This window comes from Ischnura elegans, chromosome 1 (genome assembly GCF_921293095.1).
Source record: "Ischnura elegans chromosome 1, ioIscEleg1.1, whole genome shotgun sequence".
In the NCBI taxonomy this organism is placed as follows: Eukaryota; Metazoa; Arthropoda; class Insecta; order Odonata; family Coenagrionidae; genus Ischnura; species Ischnura elegans.
Genome location: NC_060246.1, coordinates 5003953 through 5024631, shown reverse-complemented (window position 1 = coordinate 5024631; position 20679 = coordinate 5003953). Strand labels below are relative to the sequence as shown.

The following is a 20679-nucleotide window of genomic DNA, read 5'->3' as shown; positions in this document are numbered from 1 at the left end:
GAACTGATATTTAAAATATTAGTTCTTTCGAACCGTTCGAAATAACTAATATTTGAACTGATATTTAAAATATCAGTTCTTTCGAACCGTTCGAAATATTAGATCAAATATTAGTTTCCTTGGGGCGTTCAGTTGGGATATCGCGTTCATTTTGATTTCGTATTTTGAACATTTGTGGATCTGTGGATGCATCTCCAAAAATATTGTTTAAAACGTGATTCATGAACTTAGGAAACGATTGAACTCATGATTGTGGAACATTTTTTTCGGTCCCTTTACCAAGTTGATATTTGGACAGTTTTTGGCGCCTACGATGAAATTTTTTAATGTGGATGCATCTCCAAAAATATTGTTTAAAACGCGATTCATGCATTTAGGAAACGATTGAACTCATGATTGTGGAACATTTTTTTCGGTCCCCTTACCAAGATGATCTTTGGACTTAGTTTTTGGCGCCTACGATGAAATTTTAATTTTTTAAGTGCGCTGTATTGTGCAATGTGGATGCATCTCCAAAAATGTTGTTTAAAACACGATTCATGAACTTAAGAAACAATTAAAGTCTTTGGACTTAGTTTTTTCAGGTGCATCATCTAACTAGGAGTTTAATCGTTTCTTAAGTTCATGAATAGCGTTTTAAACAATATTTTTGGAGATGCATCCACATTTCACATCACATCGCACTTAAAAAATTTCATCATAGGTGCCAAAAACTAAGTCTATAACTAAAAAAGAGTATATGATGACAATATAAAATGTGTACATTGTATCCACTATTTATGTTTTTCTTAGGTTGGTCGTACAAATATTTACTTTTAACTGGTTTAATCTATATTTTACCCTGCGTCGCTTAAGAGTTCTCAACTGATGATAGTGGGAAACACATATTTGGCTCCAAATTACATCAAATTACTTGTTTGTATCTGCAAACTTTGGCAAGCTTGTAATAACCTATTAATTGCACACCACACTAAGCTTTCATGTACTCTAAACGCATGATAAACAATATTTTCTACCGAATGACCCTACCTGTTCACTATGAACTGATATTTTGAACTGTTCTTTTTACTGAACAGGATCAAAGTGAACGGTTCATAAAAATGAACAGTTTAACCCACCTCTACAAAATAGCATCAAAATGCCATTCTGGTAGAGATGGGTTGGTTCCGGTTCTTGGTTCTGCCGGTTCTTGGCCTATGGAACTGGTATGAAGAACCAATCGCATAAAGTCGGTACTTTGGAACTGGCTCGGAGCAGTCATGAGGATTTGAATTTGGCGCCCTAAGCCAAGATGGTCTGCAACGTATTCAAGGCCAAAAAGTGAAAAATGATTTTAAAAATGCGTGTATTATTTTCTGGTTGGTGTCCACGTTTTTTTCTTTTGAGAGTTGCTGGCTAACATGCACATTAAAAGGTTCATCAGTTTGTCGCTCTCGCCAACATTGGCATTTCCGCTTCCAAACAAGCCAACTTTTCACCTGTCGCCATCCACGGCACTTTCAACTTACCATTGATCTCGATGGATCTCTTCAAACGAGTCGAATCACGTCGTTGAAGCACGGCGCCCATTTCAATCCGGCCCAGCGATGGGCCGTCTACGGCATGATATACATTCAATGTTACATTGAGACCGCTTTCAGGCTGAGCGACTTTTTGCCGGCTGCCATTCATGTGAAATTCAGGTGGACAAGATGAGACAAGACTCTGTAATGCCATGTGTCATGCCATGATCAGCTGCCGGCGGAAAATCATTTAATGCTGAAAGTGGTCCTACGATTGGATCATGTACATAAACAGTAATTCTTCGACATACGAGCAAGATACATTCCAAGCACTTGTTCATAAGTCGATAAATCTAGTTGTTTTGATGTCTTTTATTTGAAGGTGATTTCCTGTTCATAACGAGCACAAAAATCTAACAGCTGCCAATATAATTTTTTTTTTCATTATATCGCAAAAAATGAAAGCAAGGTGGCTGTTGTTAGAAAAGAATTACTTGGTCTGAGATAGCTAAACTTTTGATTTATCTGGTCTCAGAGAAAATAAGATATGTGCAATCTCATTCTAATATGTATATGTTTAATTCTTCCCTACCTTTTGTATTTGGTGTTATGATTTAATTCTTTGCACTCCCCATCTCCTGTAATAACTAGATGCTTAAAAATACTATAAACTCTTACATTGCTTCGGAATAGCTTTGAATAGATCTAATAACTGGTAGTCTGTCTATCTTATTGTGCATTTAGTGTGCAGAAAATTTTCTTTCAATGATACTAATTGAATTTTGCCTGTGTAGATAGATGCATTTTTATGGTATTATTCCTTTGGTGTGACAAGGTAAATTCTTGACAATTGAAACATTCGAGGCTTGTATTTGGAATTTTAAAATGAATTCTTCATTGGTTGATGCCAAAATTGTGCCTAATCCCAAGACTAATGGAAAATATGAATCTTTGTTTGTGTTTGAGGATAATGAATTACAGGTTCTTTAAGTTGCAGAATAAATTTTATCCATATGAGACAACACAAAATATTTAGTCTCTTTTTGTGTACATTAATAGGTGATCATATTTATTTATTTGAGGATTTGCTCACATACAGCAATGATATGGTAAGCCAAAATTTTTATTTTAAACATGGGAGTGGTACCATGAATAAATTGGTATAACTAAAATTACTGGAAATTTTATCAAAATATATATTCATTTCAAGTTTTAATCTTTATTGTTGTTCATTTCATCACAAGTATTTGTCAGTTTTGATAATTATTCAGAAATTGAATCTCATGATCTCCTCAGCATGGTTTACTGTGAAGAGCACTCCTGATGAAAAGCTCGTGCATCTGCTGATTTTAAGAAAAATTGAGTTTCTGCCCAGGACTCCGTGCTAAATTTGTTCGGTCCTCATCTTGCTGTTTCTTCTCAATCTCATTCAGGAAATTATTTTTAATTTCTTTCTTACTTTGAGGTGAATGTGGCTATGTGTATAAATGTATTTAAAAGCTCGTTCTATTCTCTTGTTGTGGTTGCAGTTGCATTAACTTTTGATTTGGTATTTCATAAGTGTGTCCTTTGATTACTATTTTCAGCTTCCTCTTCAAGAGAGTGTACATCACCTGCCTCCCAAAATCCTGTCTCAGGCTTTCAGGCATCTGTAAACCCCAACTTCTCAAATCCAAGGCCTAATCTCAACTATGCTTTTGGTGGAAATCCATTTACTTTACAATCTAGTAATCCAAGTTCTGAACTTAAATTGGCTCCTAGCAGATTTCAACCATCATTTAACTCTGGTAAGTAGTTTTTATTACTTTTTTTGTGCATATGCATAATCTTAATATTATGTGGTGATACGTAGTCATGAATGTATAAATTTTAAATGTCAGATTAAAATACATCATCTTCAACTTGTTTACAAGCAGAGGTTTGCCTATTAATTATGAATGGCTTGGGTATTTTTGGTGCACACTAGTTCAGAATGAACATGACTACAGCTAAATTATCTTTGAACGTTTTTATATGAGTCTCGGTTTTCGGAAGTTCCTCCGCGTTGAGTCGTCACCTATGGACATATCAATGCGGAGGAACACCTGAAAGGGGAGACTCATATGGGGAAATGCCGTGGAAACCTTAGATCTAGTTCGAACATTTTTCCCTGTAAAGGAACTAATATCTGGCAATTTTTCTTTTTGATAATGATGAAGTCCTAGGTTTGGACATTTAATAGATTTAAGTGACTTGAGAATATGTATCTCACATTTATCAAAAAGATTGTATTGGAAGTGCCTCAAAATCCAAAAACTATATTTTCAAGGAATTGAGTCTTTCGGATTGTATTTATTTATTCATTAGTAGAGTTTCCGTGAAATTTGCAAGAAGGGATATCGCAAAATAAAATGAAATAACACCTTTTTCGCGAGTCTTACATGCTTAGCGAAAAAATCACTTGTAATGAGTCATAATCGATTAAAGCGTAAACCTTCATTGTATAATGCTGCTGACAATCATTCCCTATTTCTCATTACGATTCAAAGGCCAATGGCCTTGTTTTGTCTCGTGCATAGCACATTAGCGTGACATTGCGTACTGCTGTGATGTCTCCGCTGGAATTTGCTGTTAAATTAATCACATTATGGTTGATAGTACTTAGGGATGATGCCTCATAAATATGTAATTGCGGTCAATAGAGAACATACGTATTTACACTTCTTTAATTACAGGTACAGGTTTGAACTCATCATCTTCTGTATCCTTTTCAAAGCCTGTGCTTCGACCTCCCCAGTTGATGGGGACATCGTCTCTCTTTAGTTCTTCAAACAGTGGATCGTCGTCGTCATTATCATCATCACCCTTTCAGTCTAAACCTGGATATTCTCTGAACCCATCTAAACTTGGGAATCCATTTGCAAAAGGTATGCATTCAGTTGTAAAGGTATATTTTTGGCTTTTGTCCTTCTTTTCACAGTATGAAAGAGCATAATTAGGTTTAATTTCAAACTTGGTGTTCCTTTTTTTGACAGTAAGCTCGGAGCCTAAAGCTGAGGAAGACAAAGACGCTGGGAGTGGTCCCTCCAAGGAGAAAGAGCCTGCTGCAGTTAGTTCAAAGACAGGCAGTGAAAGTGCTCCTGTGGTGGCTCCAAAGTTTGTGCCCCTGGGTAAAAAAGAAGGTGTCGAACGGACTGATCTTAGTTCAAGTTCATCTTCATTGAGCCCCACTGTGTCTATTCAAGCCTCTCCTCATTCAAAGCCTAGTAGTACTGAGTCTACCAGCCCAAAATCTTTTACCACTAGGGCGTCACACAGTAGTATATCTGCATCTCCAGCATCATCAGGCTTTGTCTTTGGACAAAATCTTCATGAGAGAGTGGTAAGTAGTGTGTTGCAGTGTTATATTATTTTGCATATACATACATATTTCATTTTTTCAAGAAATAGAGTTTCATTTTTGGTCTGGTATCATTGAATTAGGCTTGAAGAAATCTTAAATTTGTCCACTTATCCTTACCATTTTTGGTTTTTAAGTTGTTATGTAAATTAGGCTAAAGGCAATCTTAAATTCTTGCTAGTGCGGTAATGGATGCATTTAGCTCATGCCTGTAAAAATAAATTTTTCTCGAGAAGTTCTATGATTTTTCATTCATCTTAACCAAGGCAGCAAGAGTAATCGGCAAAAGAGCTTATAATTGACCTTTTTACCCATTATTTGTCTATGATTTTTTAAGCATTCTCCGGTTGGTACGGAGTCACCTGCACAAAAAATGAGAAAATGAAGTGCTTGGAGGAAATATTATCTTGCTTGATCTGGACTTAATCCAGGATGCCTTTTTAATTTGTACTCGGTGCTCATACCAACCGAGGTAGTACCGAGGAAAAACTGAAAAGCTTTGACTTTCAAAATCACTAGTCATGGAAGGCAATGGGCACAGTGGGCATTGGATAATGGATACAGTTCAACATTTATTTGTTATTGTCGATTGTAATAGAATTTGAGCAATAATTATAGATAGCCATAATTTACTGTTTCTCGAACCGTCACCCACTTCTCCACTACTTATTTGCCTCACTCATCCATCTCACATGGTTCTTTGCCATCTACGCTCTAATGAGCTACCCTGAATGACCAAATAAACCTGAAATTTTCTGTGTGAAGAACCTGATGGCATTTTCCAGTTGAGTAATGTGGAACGTAGTGTGTTGTTGTAATTAAGAAATGTCTTTGGTGGCTTACAAAGGATGATGGAATGATTTTGTAGTGATTGAGGTGCACATGGCAGGGCTAAGAACTAGGGATGTTTGTATCCGACGTGTCAGTCTGTGGTGAATGCACTTGTCAGGATGGCAAATGGGGATCCATGGTTAATCCAATCGGGATCCGCAATTTCAAATCAATGCTTCAGTCCATGTCCTATGAGAGGGAGAGGAAAGAGTTCCGATTCTCTCCTCTCATGCACCAATGCACTCGTCCTGCCCATGAACCACTATGTATGAAATGTCTCACAGAGGTTATGCAACAAAATTTCTGCCATTGAAATTCACTTTTTCATTATTCTATGAGAATTAAAATAAATTTATTTTCAGTTTTTTTTTTTGATGAAGTGATTTGTTTTGCTCAAAAGGTAGATGTGGGGTTTTATTGAATGGGAATGTATGTATAAGCGCCTAAAAGGAATGATGGGCCTGAAAAAAGAGACAAGGAATAGCCACCAGCGAGAAAATAAAGGGATTTGAATTACTAGGGAAATTATCAATAGAAATCGGATAAGATATAATGGAAGAAGAAGAGACGCCTGAATTTATATTTATTCACTTCTCTAGCAGAGAGAATTAAAGATTTTTTGAAATTTGACTTTTGTTGCTTCTTTGCTACCACAATAATTCAGTCAAATCATCTTTTATTCCTTTATTTTTATCATACTCCAAAAAGCTGGTATTTTATATCCTGAGGAACATATTGTTCTTTCCTGATGGAAGTATACATGTTAACAGTAACCTCTTGTCATTTGTAGGAGGCGTCAGCCGGTGAATCCAGTGGTACAGGAGCCTCACCTCAAGTCAATGGTGTAAATTTATCTTCTGAAGTAAGTTCTTGATCATCTCAGTTCATTTGAGTATGATGTACATAATTTTGGTGAATCATGTTTTAAAGTTTGTCATATGAAAGGGTCTAGCATGTTCAGATGGTGAAAAGTGCCCCCAAAGCTTTTGAAAAATAAAAAATATACACTTGAGTGCATCAAAAATTATGTTTCCCCAAAGTTTCAGGCCTTAACAATCGAAATTAACCCCAAAAAAAATTGAAACACGATTTTTAGTTTTTTAACCATATCTCCAGTTTTTATTTTTGCAAAATTGTTTTTTTGGCTTTAAAATGTATATAATAGTACATTATAACATCATTATTTTTTCAAAACCTTTTGACAGAAAACTAAACTTTGACATAAGTTTGAAATTTTCGATATTAAATTAAAAATTTTAGGAAACAATAGGCACGCCGATAAAAATGTATGTTGTTACCCCTACATCAAAGTATAATTTTAATTTTCTCTTAGATTTTTAAAATTGGTGGAACAGAGTAAAAAACATGAATAACTGCTTTGCACCATTTTCATCTATGTATTCCAAGAGGATATTTGATTTGATTGTTGAGAGCAACAATTGTTGATCAGTTTGTAATATTATTGATGAAGAATAAATGTTCACACAAACAATCCCTGATGAAAATGAACTGTTCACGAACCGTTCAAGAAGCATTAAACAAAGTGTTCAGAACCTGTTCACTAAGTGTTCATGAACTGTTCATGAACCGTTCACGGACTGTATTTTGGCCCATTGAACCGTGACGAACCGTTCCAAGAAGCTGTTCAGCAGGAGTTTCCCAGCTGTTCATGAGGTGTTCAGCTGTTCATGGAGTGTTCTGTAACCGTGCAGGAAGCGTTGCACGAAGTGTTCAGAACCTGTTCCCGAAGTGTTATGAACTATTATTGAACCGTTCACGGACTGTATTTTGGCCCAATTGAACCGTGACGAACCGTTCCAAGAAGCTGTTCAGCAGGTGTTTCCCAGCTGTTCATGAGGTGTTCAGCTGTTCATGGAGTGTTCAGTAACCGTGCAGGAAGCATTACACAAAGTGTTCTGAACCTGTTCCCGAAGTGTTCATGAACTATTATTGAACCGTTCATGGACTGTATTTTGGCCCATTGAACTGTGACGAACCGTTTCAATAAGCTATTCATGGGGTATTTTCCTGCTGTTCATGAGGTGTTTTCAGATGTTCGTGAAGCATTCTTTTAACTGTACAGGAAGCGTTTACCATAATACCAATGATGATTAACATCTTGAAGTGTAGGTCTGACATTAATAATTGTGTAAATAACAATTGTGAGAATAATATGCAAAATTGTTTACCAACATTTCGATATATTCCTTATACCTTATTCTGGGCTATGAATGATAATGGTTACATTAAATTGATACATGAAGGCAAGGGTGAATCCAGGATATTTTTCTGGGAGGGGCGCATGGGTGTGACAGGTGACAGTCTTCTCATATTTGAGATTCAAAGGGTAACAATATGCATAGAAAAACTACTGTACAATATATTTTCCTTATCTTAACATGATACTTATTTATATAAAATTACGTAAATGATTGAGACTCCCAATTAAAGAAAAAGAATAATAAAAATCTTGTCTATTTTTCAAGCGTCTAGGAGGTGGGGGGCACATGTCCCCTCCCCCCTAAATCAGCCTTTGCATAAAGGAATGAAAGGTTATTACAATGTTTTGTTACAATAAAAGAATATATGTAAATAGAATTCAATTTTACATACATAATATGCCAAAATTCTTGTCTCTCCTTTTGCATTTGTGTACAATTGAATTCTTTCTGTATTTTTTGTGACCTACAATCCAAGACATTAATCATCATTGGTATAATTGTAAACACTTCCTGTAAAGTTAAAAGAATGCGTCATGAACATCTGAAAACACCTCATGAACAGCAGGAAAATACCCCATGAATAGCTTATTTGAACAGTTTGCAACGCTTCAATGGGCCAAAATTCACTACAAGGTTCCCCAACAGCTCATGAACACTTCTGCTACAGTTTCTGAACATTTTGTGTCACACTTTTGGAATGGTTCTTGAACAATTTATTTTCACCAGGTATGCAACCTTTATCATTCATAACAATTGTATATCATTCTCAGACCTATACACCAAGACATTAATCATCATTAAATAATTGAGGTCAAGAAAAAGAAATCCATTTAATAATACCAGTGCTTGATCAGGAAGCTGTGGTAGATATGTTTACAAACTGTAGCTAGGCTGAACTGAAGTGTTGCATACCATTGAAACTAAACTGTACAGGAAGAGCTCTCAAGTCTTTGGGAATCAAGATTTTCAATCTTCTGGGGTTATTTGCAGTACTTTTAGTTATTGCACAAGCTTAGGATTGTATTTGAAAGTCACACATTCACCACTTTATTTACTTTGCTCACATTATTGTTGTAAATGCATAGCAACCTCAAAACATTTGTACTTATATATATTTACACTTTTATTAAAACTGTCAATGTAAATATATACCTATTACCCTCATCATACCAATTTGGCAATTTTTGCACATTTCACCAATAACTCAGCATAGACATTCACACACAGTTAAAGCACTTTTGAATTTTTGAACATATTAGCCCTAATTTTAAATGTCTTCCCTTATAATGCACTCATTCATGTGTCTTTTAATTCATGCTTATCATTTATGCAAAATAGTGAATCATGAATAGCATTAATTAAATTTTACATTTAGTAACTGTGGAAGAAATGGGTTGGGCTATTGAATTTAATAATCTGTTCTTGGCCAACTGTGCTGAAGCAGTGCACAAGACGTTTCCAATTCATGGGCCGTTTGTGGGTAGAGCGTGCGAACAATTCCCAAACACTTCATGAACAGCCTAGGAAATTTGTCAAGTTCTAAGTCAATATCTGATCCTAATTTTGCTTAGAAAATTATGAACACAATGATGGTTGTTTTCCTTAATTCATGATGATATGTTAATGATCATCAATTATGTAAAATAGTGAATCATGGCTAAATTCATTTATTAACTGTGGAGGAGATGTGCAGAACTAAAATATCTGTTCATGAAGCGTTCATGTCCAACTGTGCAGGAGCCGTGCACAAGGCGTTCCATTCATGGGCCGTTTGTGGGTACCAGGTTAGAGCGTGCGAACAATTCTCTAACACCTCATGAACGGCCCAGGAAATTTTTCAAGTTTTAAGTCAATATCTGATACTAATTTTGCATAGAAAATTATGAACACAATGATGATTGTTTTCCTTATGTTCAATATGTAAAATAGTGAATCATGGATAAATTATTTCATTTAGTAATCGTGGAGGAGATGTGCAGAACTAAAATATATGTTCATGAAGCGTTCAGGAAGCGTTCATGTCCAACTGTGCAGGAGCCGTGCACAAGGCATTCTGTTCATGGGCCGTTCGTGGGTACCACGTTAGAGCGTGCGAACAATTCCCAAACACTTCGTGAACGGCCCAGAAAATTTGTGAACCGTTTGCACAGTACGTGCACAGCTTACGAACAGTAAAGCGAACAGTTCATTTTCACCAGGGAATACCTATCACATTCATCGTAATTAATTTTTATGGCCATACTGTTAAGCCTAAAGTTAGTTCACAAGGCTCGAGAAATGCAATGTCTGTCGAAAATGATTTTATTCATTTCTCCTGACTCCAATTATCCATGAAGTTTAAAGCCAGCATTTGAGCCAATTTCCTAAAAGTCTTCTGCATCGTCCAGCCCCATTGTCTCAAATACACGATAATGACATTTATGTTGACTTGCATACAAATTTATCACACATTTTTATATCATATAGATTTTTATTGCTTTAAGTTTCAAAGGCAGTTGCGAACTAAAATCTTGCAAATTACAAATGATCAACACATTACCTCCGCTGCACATTTTCATAAACTTGTTTCTAATTCACTTTTTTTATCAGCCACAAATCATCTTGATTATCTCTTCTGCTTTTTAGGCAAGCTTTATGCCTTAAAATTCTACTCTTCTTTCTTCCAATATCTGTCATTTTATGTTTATTTATTATGGATGTCCTTACGACTTAAATTTTTGTGTCTAGAACTAAACTTACAGAGTATGCATTTTAATACTTCATGTAATTAAATTTTGTGTTAATTTTTAGGGTGGCAATAGTGGATCTCTTGCTGCAACCACAGCTGCATTTGGTGCTAATAAGGAGGAGAAATGTCAAGGAGCATCCACCAATGGGGACTCAGAGATGCTTTTCTCATCAGTCCTGAAAAGAGAGTCAAATTTGGAGCGATTGAATAATGTAAGATTTTATTTTTGTCCTTACATGTTGCTCAGAAAATATTGCCTCTAATACGGCCTAATATGTGAGACGAAGTCTCATTCTTTCATTTTACTGAATGCACTTTGTGGAACCCTGATTTAGCAAGGAAGGATTTTACAGTAGAATCCCTAATTTATGAAGTACGGGGGACTTTAATTTATTTTTTAAATCATTTTGAGGGTTTTTGTCGGGAACGAGGGAACGTTGTCTCTTGTGTTACATGCATTAGTCACCCTGTAGACATATGAATAACTTCAAAGATGTCACTTTCCATGATTTTTTAATGGCCAGCAGTTGCAAGGAAATAGGAGAAAAATTTAACATAATCAGTGACAATGTTCTTATTGCAGTGTTAAACAGTACTTGAAGGTTGACACTGTGTACTTGTGATTGAATTTTTCACTGTCCATGCAAGCATTGACCAAGACCATGACAATGAAGCTGATTTGAATGCAGCACAGCAAAGACTGTGTGATGTTATATCATGTGATCTTTAGATTATCAAATGTTGGCCCCTCATCCGATGTCCCAGGCTCTTGCCTTCTCTCCGTTGCCCTTTCCCGCCTCTTTATGATGCCATTGTGGTCAATAGAGATCGTATTCCATTGCAGGAAAGGTTTTGCATACATTAATCTCCTTCTGCAGCAGTCATATTAATTGTGGGCACAAAAGTGTTGCCTTAAATGTGAGCCAGCCTCACCTTTGCAACCTCAGATGCAATGCAACTCCCTAGACTTTTTTGTCGAGTTCTTCTCATGATTGTTATCTGCTCAAAATGGCCTTCTCTTCGTGAAAGAGGTATAGTGTCCTAGAGGTGTGCAGTCCCACAGGGCTGAGTAAGCATGGATTAAAAAGAAGGCTTTTGTACAGCAAGTCCAGGATGTAATTGATGAATCAAGGATGTGCCTGAAGTATCTAAGTAAAGTTTTTTGGTGTAATTGGAACTGCTGTTGGGCAGTAATAACCTACTCTACCTTTATAGCCACTCGAGAGGCCTTTTCATAGACCGTAGACTCCTTTCCTGCCTTCTCGGGTCTAAAAATATTTCATCACTTCTCTACAAGTTGGAAACATTGAATTGTTTAATGCCGACAAGGTGACCATATAAGAGACAAGTCGTCTCACTACGCATCCTTTTTTACCTTTTACCATCTTCCGATTTATATTATCAAAGATGACGGCCCTCCTAGCAGCACACGCGGGATGAATTTTGCCGTATTCGAGGCATGGGAGGAGGAGAAGTGAGCAGGGAGGGGATCAGCCTGCCATTCTTGTATCCGCGACGCTGAGTGGGCGTTGGAATATTTTCTTCGCATACGCGGACTCAAATTAGGGATTTTGTGGCTAAACGTGGCAGATATGTCAAAATGCACGAAATTTTTGTTCTAGAAGGGCAGTAACTCAGCTAAATCTATAGAGAATGGCCATTAAATAATATATTTTTCGAATTGTGACCCTCCCCCCCTAAATTGCATTTGAGCGAGGGTCAGGGGCTCACTTAGAGGTCTCAAATTTTTCAGGCCTTATTTTTGATCCGTCCCACAGCTTTTTTTCATGGGGCCAGATGGATTTGAAAAAAATCGATTTTTCCGATCCGCCCCATTATGCACCCTCTGCCCCTAAATTGTAAATTTTGTGGGATGAAGAATGAATAAATGCCTAGTAACACATTGTTAGCCCCCTGCCAGATTTGATATCCATGATTAGCTTTTAAATGGTCGGGTTGAAAATGTCCCTTTTCTGTGTTGGAATGATGTGGAATTACCGGAAGGCTATTGGACCACACTGGCAATGCTGCTTCTAGTAAGCTGCGCAGCCTGTGGCAATGCCTAACAGGTGTGTGAAAACAAAGGTGTAGGCCGCAGTAAAGAATAGCTGTGTGATAATGTGGAATTTGAAAGTCAAATTACTAATTAACAATTATAAAATGATATCTTGGTTTGATTGTAATGATTTGGGGTTGTACTGTACTTAAAAAGAGCTTCTAACTCTTCCATGGCCAAGATGAGGTTTCTGTAAAATCTAATGCTCATCGTTTCCCTCAGATCATGAATTATACAATAAGGAATAGATATCATATGGGACTATATGCATCAGGATAAATATCTTGCCAGGAAAATATGAAGGCATCTCTGTGGATCTATCATGGTGATGCAAATTTGTGGTTGGGAATGCCAGGTGCAAAAGTGCAAAATGCAAGTTGTGGTGCTGTGAGTCTGATGCATTTTGTGGAATTTTCAGGATGGTGGGGAAGGGAGCCACTCAAAGAGCTTGAGTGAGGCTGCTAGGGAGTATGAGGAGTCTCGCGCTGTCAAGAGGAAGTACGAAGAAGTGACAATAATAACCGGAGAAGAAGATGAGGACAATGTTCTCCAGGTATGTAAATTATGGCTTTTCAATTTTGAATTTTTGATCCATTGCTTGGTGGTGGACGCCATTTAAAATGCTAATTTTCTGAGAATATGAATGCATTGCTGTAGAGAAAACATTGTCATAAAGTTGAGGGAGAAAAATCAGAAGAACCAGAAAAAGTCAGATATTTTGAAAATGGCTGTGCTGATTTGGTAATTCTAAATTCACACATTGATTGTCCTGATTTGCTTTCATCCATTAATTTCAGAGTGCCTTGCCGACCCACTCGTACACATTCCTTACTCCATACACCTATCCCTAGACTATCCCTCGTTAAGCGCTCACTCCAACACCGCCTTTGCTCCTTGCTCAATTCATCACCAGACAATATTAACCCGTTTTTTCTGCCCTTAAACTCATTTATCAAACTCGCCATGTCCCATTCCTCGGCTAATAAATAAACCTCCCTCTCCACCTCCCTTTCCTCGTGCCTTCTATTTTGTTCTGTACTATCTTATGCCACTGCTCTCTGTTCAAATTTTTTTTGTTGAAATTTTTTGTTTGTTACTGCGTCACTATAAATGTCAGAAATGCTGTATGTGAGCAACTCCTCAAATAAATTTTTAAAAAATCTGAGGAAGAAGGACTGGGCAGTTATCTCATTACAGAACTATTTATGGAGAAGTCCTATTAATAACAAATTGACTGCTTTTTTCTTTCAAAAGAGCCTTTCTACCTTTTTAGGAACTCTGGTTTTAACTAGAGATGGGTTGAATAGCAGATTTCTCAAACTTGAATATCGAATTCGAATATTAAATCATTGCTCGAATATTCGAATACTTCGAATACTAGAAATGTGCAAAGCATGTTAAACGTACGTTTCTTCCTCTTTTTCACTTGATGAATGTATAAATAAAAAGATATGCAGTGGAACCTCGATCTATCGTTTTTCAAGGGGATGGACGAAAAAAACGATGAATGCGGGAATGTTTGACTAGGTTACATATGCAGCAGGAAACTCAGGATTTATGTGAGTAATTGTGATTTCCTTTAAAGGATTCAAACAGGAATTTAGTTCATTAATGGAATATTTTATTTTATGATAACAATTTGGGCATATAGCTTATTCAACTAACATCTGTTTTAAATATCCTAAGGGGACACACCACCTCACGAAAAAATGATTGCATGCTGTCTTGGCATTTACACTGCTACGATGGATTTCTATCTGATGTATACACATTCTTATCTACCAAACGCCATTTCAGCAGCACGCCCATCTGATACTCAACTTCATCCAACTTCTTATTTTCAACAGGTAGCTCGCTTTACCCCCACTCCTGCTGCCAAGTGCTAGCGGACAATCCGAAGCGTTTTGTAGAACACACGCGCTTCTCCACCAAATTATTTTCTTCTTCAATTATTTTCAGTCCATCTTTGGAAGTTCTCACGAGATAAGAAGATGAATTCAAATTGCTATCACGGAGAAACCAAATATCCTGAGAAAATATCCCTTCGTCTGTGACTGTTACAATAGAGATTTATAGCATTAGTTAGTTATAGCATTAGTAGAGGCCCGTGAAAGTGGTTTTATTTTTTGTATCAGAGGCTTTTGTAAAGTGATTGATGACGTTCCAAGTAGATTTGACAATATTACCTGAGCTACTAATGTAGTTCTCAGCTATAGCCTTTTTGTTGTTGAATAAGAGGGCTCTGAATTCTTTACGATCCTTCAAATAAGTCTGGTGAGAAATTGCATCACCAAATTTACTTTGAAAATGAAGCTCACGAACCTTCTTAGACAGAGCAGTAAGTTCTGGGGAGTTTATCTTGAATTTGTCCCCTGGTTTTTATAACTTTATCCTTTTCATGGGGAAAGCAGCATTAAATGGCATCTGAAATATATTTAAAAAGGCACTAAACTTTTTATCACTATCTTCGGCTTGAAACACTGCACTCCAAGTTTCTTGCATTATCATTGTGGAAAACTACATGATATATTCACTGGAGAACATTCTCCTATAAGTATATACTGGATTGTGATTCATTAAGGATAGCTTGAAATTAATGGCCACATGAAGTTCACAATGGTCAGATAAGCCTGTTTTAAAAGGTTTACACTCAAAATCCATTTTTTAGATATTTGAAATAACATAGTCTATGAGTAGAGGTCCGTGAAAGTGGTTTTATTTTTGCTAAAATTCGTTTTAAAACCATGTGATTTCGGTGTTATAGAAAATCTTGGCGGTGTTATTAAAATGTTACATTTTTCCCGGTGTATTGGCGTTTTATTATTTTATGGTACTTGTTTCATTAATACCTATACTTTTATTAAGCATTTTACTTAACATTTAACACAATTTCGATAGCACAAAATTTCTGATAAAACAACATGAAAGAAGTGGTTCAATTTATATTGGTTCAAGGTATATGAATGGTTCAAGTATGTAGTCTTAGCTAATACAATCAGCAAACGGCAAAATCCCCACTACCTTATATGTGTATACTTCGAGAGCCATTCCGGGATTTTTGCATTGTCAAGTTTCTCTACACTAAATGAAGCCTTTAAAAATGCTTCTTTAGTAGCAACAACAAGCTCCTCCTTTCCTTTCTTTGAGTGACTGACTGTGTGTTCAAAGGATAGCTGTCGTTTTGTGGGTCCCCTTTCTTTCGCACATTTATGAGTATCGCTACTGATGTGCTTTAACAAAGTGTCACATCTTTTGAATTAAAATCTTTTATCACAAACTTTGCACAGTAATACTCTGTCTTTCACATAACATCCTTCTCAACTAAATTCACTTACCCTGGTGTGAAGAGTATCACTAGCTTTTGGTATTTTAAAATTCCTATCCTTCGTTCAATATTGAAAGCTGGAACTATGATTAAAAAAACAGTCTAACCCCAAAACACAACCTATCATGGTGGTGTTTTCAAACTGAGTGCTGGGTAGCTGCAGTACTGTATAACTTACAAATTGTCTGAAATGTTTCATGTCGTGGGTTCCCTTTCGATACCCCTCACCCAGGTGTTGAGGGAAGATGGGACAGCAGCTAGATACAACAAAGTCACTTAGTTTTGATTACAGCTGTTGCCTATCAGTCAGGAAAGGCAGAGAAAGAAGCGCACATAACAAAACATAATCGGATTCAAAGAAACTTGAAAAATTATTTCCCATTTATCGATCCTGAAGCATCTAGAATGAGACGCTTTCTCACCTGAAGAATTAGGTATTAGATTTGGCCAATGTCGAAATGATTTTTTTGCATTGTAGCTCAGTGGAGAGCTGAATATTCGACGATCCGTCTGCAAATAAGGAGAATCCCCTCTCCTCCTATCCTTTCTGTTCCTTCCTTCCCTTCTCCCAACTGCTAGCGCTTCGTGCTTTCAAATAACCTTACGTGTCTATGGATGTCTTAAAACGAATCGAACCGCGCAGTTAACGCACGGTGCCGTTGACGGCCGCCATGGTCACCACGGCGTCCATTTCAATCCGGCCCGGCGGTGTGCCGTATACGGCGCGAAATACAGGCAGTGCTACATTGAGGCCGCTTTCTGACGAAACGACTTTTCGCCGGCCGCCGCTCACGTCACGACGCCGTGAAATTCAGGCCGCTTTCAGACGAGACGACTCTGCCACACTGTGGGCCGTGCCGTGAACGGCGGCCCGGTCCCAGCCAGCGGCCGTGTTTAAGTCAACGAAATTGTTACATTAGACCCATACTCAAGGTATTCCTGCAACAAGTTATCCAATAACGCAGTCTAATGCGCCGCGGTGAGTCGCCGGAATTACTGCTCGGCATTGACGCGTATCGGGCGTGTGAGCTTGTATTTCCGCTCCTCCGCGGCCGCGCTAAATTTCTTTCCGCGCATTTTTAATTCATAATATCTAATTCTTCAGGTAAGAAAGAGGCAGTGATATATTTAACGGCAAATTCTGGCGGATAAATCACCACAGTGCGTGATATTACGCGGATGCGCGAGACTAAACGAGCCTATTGACCTGGGAATCGTAATGAGATAGAGCAAATGAACGTCGGCAGCGTTAAACAATGAAGGCTTATGTTTTAATAGATTACGACTCATTACATATGATTTTTTCGCTAATCCACCTAAAATCGCAAATAACGCGAAATTTCGTTTTAAATAACCGATTTCGCGTTATTTCGCGATATCGCATCTCGCGAAATTCACGGACCTCTAAGCATTAGTTAATAAATTGTAACTTGATATATGAATTCGGAAAAAAAATGCCACATCAACTTCCGAGAAGCTCAGCTGCGAGGATATTGAGTTTTGCCTGAATGCTTATGCCTGTCGTATTTTGACATTTATTTCCTGCATAAGATGCTTAAATATAGTCAGAAATGCGTCGTGTTTGGTCTTGTTCTTTTTTAACTTACATGCACATTACTAATATTTCAATACAATAAAGGTGTAATATCAATTGTCGAAAGTCATTGTTAGACACCATTTGGGCTAATAGATGACTCATGCAGCGGTTGACCTCCGGAAATGGGGAACTTCGAAGCAGGTTGTCAGAAAAAGGTTGGTGGGGGAAAAAGAGGGAAGGGTGAAACACGATTCTATTATTCTTCTTTAACTTAATATTTTCTTTTGAAGCTTTTGATTTATGGTCTTCGTAATACGAACCCTGTGCAAGCTGGGGCCTCTTGTTTGATTTTGGAGAGGAGGAAAGTATCGGAGGAGGAGGGGCGGAGGGCTGATGGATGGAGGGGGTAGCGGATTTTGGGAATTGTGCTACGAAGTTACTATCCCATGGTGCTGAGGTTCTCCTGGTGGGGATTTTTGGATTTTTTTCATCGGATCATTTTCAGTTCCCCACGTTGAACTCTTTTTCACCGCTCCAATCCGCGAATTTGATGTAGTTCGTCAACTTGCCTTAAACGACACTGCATGCACTAAACGACAAGAGTTCTCTACATTTTTCCGAGTCCACTACCAACGATATGCGTGCATCAGTGTATGGTGCGAAATTCAAAGTATTCAAGGTCGTACCTCTTGCATAATTATTCGAGATCTCGAATATCGAATACTTTCTAATATTCGAGGTGTTAAAGTATTCGCGGTTACTATTCGCACATCTCTAGTTTTGACCATTGAGTCTTATGTACAGTGAGTCCTCGTTCTACGTCACCCCGTTTAACGTCATTTCGCGATAATGTCACGAAAATTTTGAGACCGTCATTTGTTTATCGCACCTACGCTTCGCGATAACGTCAAGGCTTTTAAATTTCGTGCGAGAAAAAAAAGTGAAGCGGCGGGCGTTGCAGGTTGTTCGTTTTGTGGGCGGTAATACAGTCAGTCTAAACAAAGTGTAAAACGGTGTGTTTATTGTTAATTGCGATTACGGTTTTAGCAAATTGTCTGCAAAATGAATTCTTAGGTAGGTGCACAAGGTTTTACTTGACATAATGATTTTCAGGAACCTAAAAAGTGATTTCAAGGAATTTTTCCGTGTAGAACTCGGATTTTTTGTCGTCACTTTTTTCGCCGTGTTCACAATAATTTTTGTTCCTGTAACTGCGAAGATGTTTCAGCGATGACGATGCCCAGGCGACGCTCGCCTGGGCGACCTCCATAGCGAAGCCGAAAAGCAAATGCGGGAAGATACAAAAATGGAGAAGGTTTTACGTCACTGCTGCTATTGTCGTCGATGAAGACAGGAACTCGTATTTATGCCATAGTTAGGCATTCCCATCGTGAAAAAATGCCCCAGATATGATACGCTAAAATTTTTTCGCGTAGGAATTGTGAGGTCTAGGAGCTGATATTCACTTTTTACATTGTTTCTTATGGGATATTATGTTTCGATTAACGTCATTTCGTTTATCGTCACATTTTTCAGGAATGGTAAGTGACGTTAAACGAGGACTCACTGTATTGCTTTTTTTTTTACGTGAGGAAAACCTTATCATTTTTTGCCTCTTCTCTGTCGTACATATACTATAAATATTGTGATGATATCAACTGCGTGCCAAAACTGTAATTAATCATTTATGCGTGTGCATGCTCATCTAATCTCCCCTGGTACAAATGACCTTAGTTGTCGAGGCACCCTAAAAACAAAATACTGCTACTAATCTCCCTAGGCATGAAGAAAGTATCCTAAGTAGAGATGGGTCAAAAAGAACGAAATAGGAGGGAACACTCAAAATTATAAATTGGTTTTCGATATTTAAAACCAAAAGCAAATGAATGAAAAAAACACAGGCTAATTTTCAGAGCTCAAATCCGGTGTTTAGCCGAGATAAGTAGCCTTAAAAGTCTGCTAGGAGCTTCGGCCACGCCCATGACGCGAAACGCATTTCTGTTGGCTGATGTCGTGTGAACCTCATGTCGTGTGAGCAATGCTAGAAGAAGCCATAGATGCTCTGTGTTCATGGAAGTAGTGGCCAAAAGTTTATCGTCACTGCAAAACACAATTTTAATTTTGCTCTGGCTGATTACAGAAATATACTGAAATTAGTAACTGAGACTCTGGACAATTTTTTGTCTCAAAATGAATAATTTCTTTGAAATGACAGTTTTACAAGATTAAATATGTACAGTTTTGATTGAAACAGTAATCACGGCAATTATCTTAGATGCTTTAAATTGTGAACATACCATCGTAAAGTCCTTTCCTTAATACAGTTTTTTAGCTTCCGGATGTAAATTATAGAATAAAAGAATAAATCATCACAATCTATATATTTACCCTACTAGCTCTTTCTGGCCCACCAATGTTCCTGGTAATACTTCAAGTCAGTTTCTACTATAAAAAGTGATAAATGTCATCAAAATGATTGAGTTACTCATTCATTTGTTCTTTTACATGAAAATATCCGTAAATTCTCTTATATTTTCGTCAGATGTACTCGTATAGTCACTTTCAAAAGTTTTAGGATAAAATTTGTGGCACCACTTCTGCTTCTCAAGGAAATTTTGTATCCTCTACTCCTTTCGCAGGTTATGACTGCACTCCGCGCATATCCCGCTTGCGAGTGAATAAATACACACTCAAAGGGATAAATTATTTTATAACTGAAAATTTATCATTCTACTCCTATTTATGTTGGATTTAATGATTGTTTCGTGTGCATTTACTGCATACTTGCACTGGTTTTCACCCTTAGTTTCTACTATGCTTTTTATTGGATGTAATAAATGTGCCTGCGGTGGCCTCGCTTGGTTCTGTGGTAGTGAAGATTAAAGGATCGAGACTGCTTATCGTAATTTTTTTTCCAGTTCATTCTCTTGTTTTTCTACTTATTTACAGGTTTTTTTATCATCATAATTTCGCTGCCATTGCTTTATATAATTTTATTAATGGTAATTCAGCTTTTTAAAGTAAGAAATTGGGCAACAGTTTAGGTTTGTTTTATCCTCATGGCTACATTTAAGGGATTTGTGAAAGTGGTTTACCCAG

General features: G+C 37.3%; 1 protein-coding gene across 4 annotated transcripts in view; it reads left to right on the top strand.

Annotated features, from left to right (window-relative positions):
* Positions 1 to 20679, top strand: part of LOC124155037 (ran-binding protein 3) — a 58031-nt gene that overhangs the window by 13280 nt on the left and 24072 nt on the right. For all 4 annotated transcript variants that reach the window (XM_046528800.1, XM_046528796.1, XM_046528791.1 and 1 more), the window contains exons 3-8: positions 3089 to 3289; positions 4217 to 4408; positions 4517 to 4863; positions 6503 to 6574; positions 10725 to 10874; positions 13137 to 13271. In XM_046528800.1, coding sequence (XP_046384756.1) covers positions 3089 to 3289; positions 4217 to 4408; positions 4517 to 4863; positions 6503 to 6574; positions 10725 to 10874; positions 13137 to 13271 — 1097 coding nt within the window. The remainder of the gene's footprint in view (positions 1 to 3088; positions 3290 to 4216; positions 4409 to 4516; positions 4864 to 6502; positions 6575 to 10724; positions 10875 to 13136; positions 13272 to 20679) is intronic.